Genomic DNA, 11,687 nt, shown 5'->3' on the forward strand with positions numbered 1-11,687 from the left:
CCTTCCACGCCCTGGTGGTAATGAGGTCCACCAGGGGATCAGCAGGAGGGGACACCCAAGAGGTAGACGGGCCCGCTTCAAATGCCTCCAAGAACACGGACTCGTCCGAGGAAGACTTGGGGGCAGACCACCCCCCCTTATACGGAGCATTTCCATGATGTCTCCAAATGAGACATCCTCGGGGGGGTGACCGTGGGGAGCCTTCCCCTTCCTCCAAATCCGTGTCTTCCGTGAGAGACTCAGGGGTGTCAATGTGCCTCCTTTTGCACGTATGCTTGCGAGGAACATCCTCTGGGGGGCTGTCAGAGGACTCCTGCAGCAGCAACCTGTTCCAGGGGAACAGCTTGGGGCACAGAAGCGGGCTGTCCCAAGGGCCGGATGGTGGAAGCCTGACCCAGTGCAGAGGGAGCGGACGGAGCCGAAACAAGTGCCGGGGTCCGGAGACCCTCAACAGGGCCCTCTCCACTACATCAAAGGCCGAGGGAGCCGACCTCGACCAAAGGATCCGACAATCGGTTCCGCTCAGATCCGAAGAGTGGATCGGAGCCGGCGCCGGCACTCGGATCCGGCGACAGTGCGCTCCGACACAGACGGCGCCGAAGGAGCACTGATCCCCAGGATCCGAGGCTCGGATCCAGGCTCCGAGGTCGGATCCGATGCACTCGAGGGCAGGGTCGGATCCGGTACCAAGTACTATCGGCGCCGACCCACCCCGGCTCGAAGCTGCTCGGCTCAACTGCTCGAACCCGGGTAGCGGGTCGGAGAAGGAGCAATTGGCTTGAAAAGGGTCGAGCTCCCCAGGGGAGGCAAGGGCACTCCCATCTGCATCTGGGCCTGGACGAACCTTCTCATCATCCGGTCCAGATCAGCATCCGATAGGCTGTACGTTGATCTAGACGAGGCTACCGAGGTAGGCCTTGAGTGCCTCCTCGATAGCCTCGACGGAGATCGGGTCTCCTCCTCCTCAGGTCCCAGTGAAAAACACACTGGAGACCGGAGCCGAGGAGGAGGAGATCCAGCCGACAAGGGAGCCGGGGGAGAAGCCCGCTTGGCTGGCGGGGCCGAAACAGAGGTCTCGGCCCGCCGCTTATGGTGCTTCTCCCTCCGGTCCCTTTTTCTAGCATCCCTCTCCTCCGAACCAGAAGCGGGAGGTTGAGTCCCAGGAGGAGGAGGGGAGCCGAGAGGAATAACCGTGGTGACGGTTACCCGAAGGAGCGGAGGTCGGAGCCGAGTCCGGCGGCAAAAGGCCCGCCAAAACAAGCTTGGACCTCCGCTCCTTCAATGCCCTGGGGTTGAACCCTGCACAAATGGAACATCCAGATGTGAGGTGTTCAACCCCAGGCATCTAACACACCGAGTGTGGCCTTCAGCTCGGGAAAGCTTATGGCCACACTCGGAGCATTTAGAGAAAATAGCCTTGGGCTGCTCAGACATCCCAAGCTAACAAATAAAAGTTACAATAACTAAGGTAAAGTAACTAAACAAAAATCACTCACAGGCCCAACACACACACTACGCTACCAGCGAGGGGAGGGATATAAATTTTAGATTAAACTCTAAAAAAAAAAGTAATACAAGAGGGAAACCTACACTTTCACACAAATTAACCGAAGATTTTACTAAATTTTACAGTATAAACACTGAATCTATCACTTAGCTGGAGAGCCGGAAAAAACAATCTGGTCACCATGCGCGGCAAACGAGATCGGAGGTCATGAGGGTAGAGCAGGGCATTATGGGTGAGGGGAGGAGCTGAGAGCTTGGATCCATAGCTGGTAAACCATGCCGGTTCGGATCCGATATCGGATCCATAACCCACAGGTTGCAGACAAATGAATCTCCTACGTCAGATCTAAAGGTAATGCTACTCAATGCCAGAAGTCTAAACCTCAAGATGCACGCACTCGAGGCTCTCCTCAGTATGGAGAAAATCGATGTCTGTGCAGTAACAGAAACCTGGTTCAAGGCTCCTCAGAGCACCCCATCACTAGACTTAGACTTTTGGAAGACCAAGAGAATGCCATGTATGGTGATTCTGAATGCCTGAGTTCCAGAGATGGAACTCTGGATGGTACTGGGTCTACAGTTTGAGAGTACCTAGTCCTAGGTAAAGATATTGGATCCAAGGTGCTTGGAGCCAAAGAAAGGACCGAAACTGTCAAGGAAGTTGTCAGATCTGACTTCTACTTCTTCTTGGTTGGCTCTGAAGAAAAAAGAACTGAAGATCCTGACGGTTTGGGAGATAAATAAAATAGTCTCCTTAGTTTTGGATTTGGAGGGTTGAACTCCAGAAATTGCTTTCAGAAAAGGGTGTTTGAAGCAACCTTTTCAGAATGAGTTTATTTTTAAGGTCAGCAATAGCCCAAGAATTAAAAGTTTTGGCATATGCTGCAATCAACTTTCAGATGATCAAGGCCTAAACAGTATACACATATGGAACGTGCATCCAATAAAGGCAACGTGTGCCCACATTTTTCACATTTCTTGAACCCCGAAGGGCCTTTCTGACATTCTGACCACTGCAAAAAAAAAATTTCACAGAAGAGAAAGGAGACTTTATTTAAATATGAACGTTAGAAATACCAACAATGGTACTAATATTACACAGAAGGTGTAGCTCAGATAGAAGCGCAAGAAAACGGGAGGAAAATACCAACTACGGTAATGAAAATTATAGTTACTGTATCAGAAAGGGGGAAGAAATATACAAATATATGAGATTTATGAAAATGATTTAAAGAAACTTCTCTGAATAACACTCGAGAGCTGACATGGCGACCACGTCTTAGTCACGAAGTGGCAAATGAGATCGGAGGTAGGTTAGGGGGTTGGTGCATTATAGATAAGCGAGGAGCTTGAGAACTTTTTGGTGGCCAAAAGCTATAGTAATGGCTGAATTGGATCGGAGGTTTGGATCTGAACACAATAGTTGCAGATAGAATGAAAATTGACATCAGATTAAGAGACAATAAGAAAAGCTGGTAGTGGAATGCTGAAGTCCAACAAGTTATTGAAAGAAAAAAAACGTGCAGGAAAAAAAGTGGAAGATAGAAAACACAGACCAGGCTAAGAAGGAATACATTAGTTGACTAACAGAGGATGAGAGGAGCTACAACAGCAAAGAAGGCATCAGAGGCACTCTACCAGTTTCTGGAAAGTCCCTCAGTAGCTGTAAAAAAAGAAACTATCAGGTTGCAAGGCAAAGTCAGACAGATAAAGAAAATAGTCAGTCCTCATAAGGGATGCCAGCACTAACCTGCTCACCAGTCCACAGGACATCAAAGGTAGACGGAAGGAGTACTTCCAGCATTTTTTGAATGAACAGAACCCCACAGACACTGTACTGCCCCAGACGCAACCTACGATGAGAGAAGATGAGGAGCCCACCCTTGGAGAAGTAAGAACTGCACTAAGGCAAATGAAGCAAAGCAGCAGGCTCAGATGGTGTCACAGCAGATATGATCAGGATGTTAGATGCCATAAGAGAGAAATAGCTCTTAAGGGCACTCAAAGCAGTATGGAGGGAAAGGCATATCCCACATGAATGGGGAATAAGCACACTAGTGCCAGTGTACAAAAACAAAGGGGATGTCCACAGCTGTGGGAAGTACAGAGGTATTAAGCTCCTGTCACACTGCATGAAATCTCTGGAGAGGGTGACAAACTAATATGCAGAGTAGTAGAAAGTAAGATGGGAGATTAGCAGTATGGTTTCAGACCAGGATGCAGCACAACTGACCCAATGTTTGCATGAGACAGATAGTTAAGAAGCTAGAGATGAGGGAAGAGTCCAACTGGGCACTCAGACTTGGAGAAAACATATGACAAGGTCCCAGATACCTGGGCAGTCATGCAGTCATTTGAAGTCCCAGAAATATTGGTAAAATTAGTGCAGGCTATGAACAAGGACCAAATAACTGAAGTACAAACAATGTTCAGTCTCAAGAGGGGTTCCCAGTGGGCATGGATGTGCATCAGGATTCAGCTCCAAGCCCACTGCTTTTCATACTGGTAACGGACTACATTAGTAAACAGGTCAGAAGAGACAAATCAACGAAGCCGCTGTATGCAGACAATGTGGAATTACAGCCAGGATCTGAGCAAGAACTCCAGTAAAAGATAGGGGAAAGGAATGCAAAACTGATGGCACATGCAATGAAACTGACTACAGATAAGACAGGTGAACTGGCAGCAAATCAGAAGAAGCTGAAAACTAAAAGAAAAAAGGTGGAACAGGTTGACAGCTTTACATATCTGGGAAGGGTGGCTGATGAGAAGGGAAGTCTGAATGAGGAGGTAAAAGCTAGAATTAGAGGGGCTGCATCTAACTGGCACAGACTGCCAGGTGCAGTGTATGACAAAGAATTCCAAAGAAGCTGAAAAATAAGGTGTACAAAATGTGTATCATATGAGCGATCGCACAAATTGCGAATGCTCATACCGAACGTACCGGACTTCAAACTTCCTATTGTGGGGGGCTGCACCCCCCACACACACCCCCCCCGCCACTTAATATATATTCTAACTCAGAGATCGCACTACAGTGAGGAAAGGGCAAATATCCCATTCTTCACTGTACCGCAATCTCAGAAAAAGCACTTCGAGGTCTGGTACGTTCGATATTGTCAGCGTTTGCAATTTATGCAATTTGCTCATATGATACAGATCCATACAAAACAGTGGTGCGTCCAGTACTGCTGTATGGTACAGAAAACTGGGCAGTTAAGGCAGAGCATTTGAGAAATCTAGAAGTGATGGAGATAAGTGCTTGAGATGGGTGGTAGGACACACACCGTGGGATAAATGAAGAAATGAGGACATCAGAACAGAAGCCAAAGTAGCTACAAATGCATATAAGGTAAAAGATAACAGATTACTATGGTTCAGGCATAATATGCAGAAAAGCAGAATACAATCTGATACAGAAGTTCTGGACAGACAGGAAGGCGGCAAAAGGAAACGAGGGCATCCAGCAAAGTTTGGATGGACTGTCAGGGAAGAACTGCGACAGTCAAGTATGACTGTCAAAGAAGGTAGGATGGTGAACCTGAATTAACAGATATGGTGACAACTGACATGACACCCTGACCCCATGTAGAAAATGGGAAAAGGGAGTTGATTGTGTCTACAACAGGTCTCTGGGTTTCTTCTCTCTTTCTCTGGCACCAGAAAGGTTAAATATAATACTTTCCCTCTTAATCCTGGCGAACAGCTTCTATAACTACCCCACATGAAGCCTTTTATCTAGAATAGGAGGGAACAGGGAAGGTCCGACTGGCTGGATAAAGAATTACTTAATAAAAAGGAAGGGAATCCCACTGCCAGCTGTAGCCTTTCTGAATGATTCTTAGACCAAGTGTCTAATGTTTTCTGGTGCCACAGAGGAAGGTGAAGATCTAGACTTGGGAAAGCTTTAAAGGACTGACAGGGTGGGAGGGGAAAGCAGATGAAGAGGCATACAGTCAGTCTCCAAATACTATCTTTGGTTTTAGGACAGCACACCTTTCTTTGAACCTCCCCCCTTCCACTGCTTTTTGAAATTCTGTTTGCCAGTACCTCATTTGGAAAGTTTATTCTGCTTCCTGAAAAGGGAAACTGCCAAAATATAACAAACTTTTTTTCCAAAGAGGATTGACAAACATACGGACGACCCCCTAAATTAATGTTTCTCCTTTCCTCCAAACTTTCAAGACCATAGTGGAGGATGGACCAAATAACATTTTTATCCAGGGAAGCAGTCATGATCTTAGCTAACATCCTCAGGTGAATTTCGAGAAAGTAGCCAGGCAAATCTCACTGACCTGGAAACAGCATCAGCACTGTCACGAGCACATTTTAGAGAATGTTTAGTTCCTTAAGATACAAAGGCTACTAATGAATTCAGAGATTTCTTTGAGCCTGACAGTTCACTATTCTGATGGCTAAAATGGAAGCAGTATAAACTTTATTCCCAACTAATTAAGGCTTTTACCAGCTTGTGAGAAGGAAGAAGGCAAGCTGCCACAAGGAGATTGGCAGAAAATGATTTTGAAAGATAAATTTCCGCTAGAGCTTACCTGGGGTAAGGAAAAAGGAAATTGTGGGAATGGGGAATGTAATAATTTCAGACTTTCTGGCAACAGGTGGAGGACTGTCAGTCAAATGCTGGCTGCAAAGAAAGCATCCTCCAAGTCTGTCAAACCAGGAGAAACAGCTGCAGGTTAAGGAAAATCCAGCTGTAACTCTTTAGTGGAGTTCTGGCATTTCTTTTGTTCTCACTGAAAAAGTCCTACATTTTGGCAATAGCATCAGAAAATTCAACACTTCAGAAATGTAATAATTTCCTCACAGTCAGATGTCTCATTGTGGAGTGGGAACTGAAACATTCTAAAAATGTGGAGTGGGAACTGAAACATATTCTAAAAATGCTCTAAGTCCTAACCCTCAGATTGGGTATCAAAATATGTGAGGAAAATCTTTTTTTCTTTTTAATGAGGGGAAGACTCAAAGGCCAATTTAATAAACCTTTAGCAAAACCCTGCCAGTCTTCCTGACCCGCTTTAGTAAGACAAATGCCTAAACTTATGCTTCCTTCTTCTGGTAGACCCCTCCTCCCCCAGAAAAAGAATGACTTAAAAAACAGTCCCTTCCCCAGGAATGAAGCTCATCAGAGCAGCTTGGTGAAGGAGCATTGCCTGGTCCCTTTCTCCCATGCCAGCAAAAGTAGTCATCTTCTACCAGACAAGGCCATCTGGGCAACTACAGAGGACGTTCCTGCTTCCCCGTCCTTAGTGGCTTCCTGAGGAGCAGCACTGGAGGGACCAAATGAAGGCGATAAGTGATCAGAGGAAAAACACATCTGAGTCAACCATCCTTAGCTGAGGGAAAGGGTTAGCCAGGGTCAACACCAAAGCCCCCCAGGATAAGTTCTCTTCTTGCTTCTCAAGGAGGGAATGAATGAGCTACTGGGACCCAGGTCCATGTCCTTGCAGCAAAAGGTTTCTGACAAGTGGTTAGCAGAGGTTTGACGAGTCTATCTTTCCTCCCAATAGATGTTTTGAGGTAAAATGTTTTAGGGACAACCACCAAATACACTAGCTCTACTCACAAATAAAACACATTTCCTCACAAAAAATGAAAAATGGTTAAGGGAATCCCACATGTCTACAGAAAAAAGGTGTTTGTCAAGCAGCAAGCAAATCCTTTAGGACTCTGTCTTATCTCCTGACCAAAAAGATAAGGTCCGAGGTAAAATTTAGATATGATCAAACACACTAGTCCCATTTCCTAAAGTGTTTTGGCAGACACTTCCACAAAAAAATATGATAAATAATAAGGGACTCTGAGCCCTCTGCTTACCAAAAAAGTGTCAGAAAACCACAGCTTGGAATAGCTGGTGAAACAACCTAACAGGAAAAACATGTTTTGAGGTAAATATTTTTAATGGCAACCTTCAAAACCACAGTAATCCTAGCCCCCTAGCTATAAATTTTACTTTTTCCCAAAAACTCCATCTGAAAGCTGTATTTAAGGTAACATTTTCAGTGACAACCACTAAAATATCAGCTCTAGCCTTCAGCAAGTATTTGACAAAAGAAAAATTATTTTATTTATTTATTTTTTAAAATCACTAAAAATGACGACGTAGAAGGTATGCCCCAAAGGGGTACCCCATCTACCTAGACTTAGTGAAGCGTTAGCTAGCAAATCATTCGAAGTTGACAGAGAAGAGAGCACTTCAAAAGCAAAAAGTTTCTAAAGTTTTGGCACCCTAACCATGGATTTTAAACTGCTTTCCTCCAACTGTACAGTTGCTAGAGGACATGGAAAGCACCCAAAAGCTTAGGAAGCGGCTGGCTGGTCTGATCCTTGACAGGACATCTATTTTAGGTACTACAACAGTGATCTAATGATGAACATCAGTTATAATTTACAATTTGCCTACAGATCCTACTGTATGCCCTTCTTTGGCTAAAACCTTCCTATGTTTGTGCTACCGACTATTTTATACCACAGAGAGGCTGTCTCAATAACAGCTGTTTGTTGTGTACAAATTATTCATCACCCATTTTCTGAAGAAATGCTGACATATGACCTCTTATCCTATCCCAAGTCTCCACATTCGTAAGTGTTTAGGAATACATTAAGAAACTTTCTGAAATGCAGCAAATGTGGCAATCCAGCAGCAATAGATTAACCTGTAATTAGTATACAACTTAAACCTAGGGCAATGGTGAACAGTGATTTGTAAAAGCCTCTAGATATATAAATAAACAGCTGCATTTATCTAAAGACTGACAAACACAACAGAATGATGAACTGAGTTTTACTCAAGCTTCTGCACACACATAAGCATCTGTACTTATGCACAGGCTGACAAACAGCAACATATACTTCCATCTACTATTCCATTCCCTTGATCCTTCCAAATGGAAACATTAAGAAATGTTCAAATACAATTATGCAATTTTAATTTTTTACCAGCTGACAGCCCAAATATGGATGGTTGATGCATCACTGAGGAATCTGGCATGACTTCTGGTTCACCAACAGCAATGTTGCAAATCCGTAGGTTATCCAAAAGGCTCTGCAACTTCTGGTACTGCCTGTTTCGCTGCATCAGCTTCTCAGAGATCTCACTGTACTTATTTTTGTACTCTTCTAGAACCTTCCTTAGAGAATTTACCTCACTTTTCACTACAGTCATCTCCATGTCCTTTTCCTGAATCTGAGTGTATAGCTTCTCCATCTGCTTCAGACGAGCCTCAGCCTTACTATATGCATACTCTTGGAATAGGCTTTCTTGGTCAATCTGCCAAATCAAGAGACTGTGATTAGTACTCAAATACAGCCCAGCAGGTACTAAAATGCTTCAAAAGCATGACTGAGTCTCCAGAACATCCTTAACTGTTTCAATGTTTTGCTCTATTGCTGATAAAATATGCAATGTTCTGGCATATCACTGAATGTTTCAACTGAATAATGCCAGACATCAAAATTCAGGATTCTAGACTTCTAATTCTAGAGAATATACATGTAAATAAATTTTATTATTTGATTACCTTAGAAAAGGTAGACATTTTAAAAAAGGTTCCTAATTTTGAGCCCTTGTCCCTCACAATTTTTGGCTTTCTTCCCAATCAATGAGCTAACAAGTCAATATTGTATATTGTAACTACATTCTGTAAAATTCTGGGTTCCTTTGAGCCATAAGCCTTGTTCTCGTCTCAGGTTAACTTATTTGGCTTAGTACAGTTTGTAGAATCTACTTACTGTCTGCACATTGCTCTTCTGTTCCAAACTTGCAGCTCTACTCAAATAGGCCTTTAGGTCTAAGACATCCCCTTTTCACATTATATACAGCATAAACCACTGGGATCCACAATCAGCTGCAAGCAGTGCCAGAGTAGGCTTTGAGGTCAAGATTAGGCTGAAGCTCTGTAGACTGAAGTGAAAGTGCAGGAGTTCAAGAAAATACTCCGGCCTCTAGCACCTCAGAAAGCAAAAGAAACCACTAGGGCCAAAGAAAAAGGTACAGTTGTACAAGTTACTTACCATAACAGTAGATGTTTGAATGATCAAGTATAGCTAAGGCTATTGCAGCCAAGTTATATCCGGCAGGAGATATAACAGCCAGCCAGCTTCCAAAGCTTCAGGACAACTTCCACATGCCCAAACTATCAAGGTGAGCTGACTAAAAGACAAGTTTGGGTGCAAAACCCTTCAAAGTTTTTCTGCCAGCAGAGAGAGACAGAGAGAGACAGAGAGAGAGAGAGAGAGAGAGAGAGAGAGAGAGAGAGAGAGAGAGAGACAGACAGAGACAGAGACACACACACACACACACACACACACACACACACACACAGAGACTGAGCCCTGAAAGGACGATGCTAGTAGCAGCAGCAACTAATGTCTACACCCTGGCATAACACAAAAAAGAAACAAGAGGGATGGATGGAGGGAGCATCTACTGCAGCAGTGAACATTCAAACTACTGTTCTGGTAAGTATAACTTGTACAACTGTATGTTCATCATATTGATCTGCAGCAACAGCCTTAGCCACCTGGGTAGATTATTTTAGCTAACTACATCTGGGAAATAGGAGAAGAGTCCAACAGCCCCCTGGAGAATGCTCCTAGAAAAACTGGATCTGGACCTAAAGAAGAAATCAAGCTTATACTGCTTTGTAAAAGTAAGCACAGAGAATCAAGCAGCAGCTTTTAAAATACTTCTACAGTCCAACCCTTTCCAAAAAACATATGAAGCCAAGGCTCTGGTAGAGTGAGCCATGACATTGCCTGAAACAGTTTTGTTATGACAAGTATAGTAAAAGGTAAGAGCCTTAGGTAACCATTTGAAAATAATCTGTTTTGGCACAGGCTGTCACTTTTTTTTACCTTCACAAGAAATAATTGTTCCGAAGATCTGAAACCTTTCAGCCTCATTTTTAGGTTCAAGAAGGAAATACCATAGGATAGCAACTAGATGGATAGTTTGGCTTAAAGTATATTCAGAAACCACTTTAGGCATAAAAGGATTAGTTCTCAAGCAAACACTGTCATTATGGAAAATGAGATGGGGTTTATATATTTCACATTTGTTTACCGGGAGAGTAGTCTTCTTCTTTCGGCTTTTTCCCTGTTAGGGGTCACCACAGCGGATCATCTGTCCACTCATGACTGGCAGTAGAGTTTTACGGTGTCGAGTTGCCAGCCCGGCACCCAACCTTCCACAGAAGGCACACGCACACACTCACATCTAGGGCCAATTTAGAGTGTCCAATTCACCTACTGCAGGTCTTTGGGATGTGGGAGGAAACCGGAGCACTCGGAGGAAACCCACGCGACCACAGGGAGGACATGCAGACTCTGCACAGAAGGCACCCCAGCTGAGGACTGAACCGGAGAATCTCTTGCTGTGAGGCGGCAACGCTAACCGCTGCACCACCGTGGCCACCCGGTGAAAAAAACATTTTCAGCAGAGGCCTGGGGAGAAAAGTTCCACATAGAAACAAACCCCTAGGAGTAGTAATTTGATATACACAGCCCAAACAATCAAAAAAGTTCACAAAAAACTAAGTCTCTTGTATAGGAATAAGCAATTTATGACCAATTATACCAAAGCCACCACTGTCAGAACCCACCTATTATCCCACCCTACTGTATGCCTCACCAATCCTGACTAATCTTCGCTGCAGCGAACAAAGCATAATATCATCTTGCTACAACAAGATTGCAAAATGTGCCACAAGTGCCTCTAATAGAGCCCACCACTGTCTTTCCCTCAAACAGCTCAACTGGCTTGAGCTGCCTCAATTAAGTCTTACCACTCAACTATCTAAAGCCCACAAACTATATTACCTCTCAAAAAAAAATCTCCATTTTGCAAGACCGAATACAACCCTACACCACCACCCGAGCCTCAAGGTCAACAGACCAAAATCACATAAATATCAAACAAAGGAATGAGGCTGGCAAATCTCTTTTGCCTGCTCTATAGCAAAAGTCTGGAACTCTCTTCCAAAACAACTTCTACAGGTTCCGCTCCACAATTTAAAAAAGTACTCAAAACCCGCTATTTTAACTGGCTACGACCATGTGACCCCCCCAGGCTAATCCACAATATTTGCAGTGATACAATGATCCTACCAAAGATCTAATACTGCCTATCCTCTGTATATTAATTCTTAACTAACGATGTTCTATTC

General features: G+C 44.1%; 1 protein-coding gene across 2 annotated transcripts in view; it reads right to left on the reverse strand.

Annotated features, from left to right (window-relative positions):
• Positions 1–11,687, reverse strand: part of LOC122790368 (E3 ubiquitin-protein ligase CCNB1IP1-like) — a 621,129-nt gene that overhangs the window by 272,935 nt on the left and 336,507 nt on the right. The window contains exon 2 of one of the 2 annotated variants that reach the window (XM_044057886.1): positions 8,461–8,791. The exons of the other annotated variant lie outside the window; for it this stretch is intronic. Coding sequence (XP_043913821.1) covers positions 8,461–8,791 — 331 coding nt within the window. The remainder of the gene's footprint in view (positions 1–8,460; positions 8,792–11,687) is intronic. 2 annotated transcript variants of the gene reach the window in all.

The sequence above is a fragment of the Protopterus annectens genome, chromosome 16.part0 (assembly GCF_019279795.1).
Source record: "Protopterus annectens isolate FY-2018-M chromosome 16.part0, PAN1.0, whole genome shotgun sequence".
NCBI classification, from domain to species: domain Eukaryota; kingdom Metazoa; phylum Chordata; order Ceratodontiformes; family Protopteridae; genus Protopterus; species Protopterus annectens.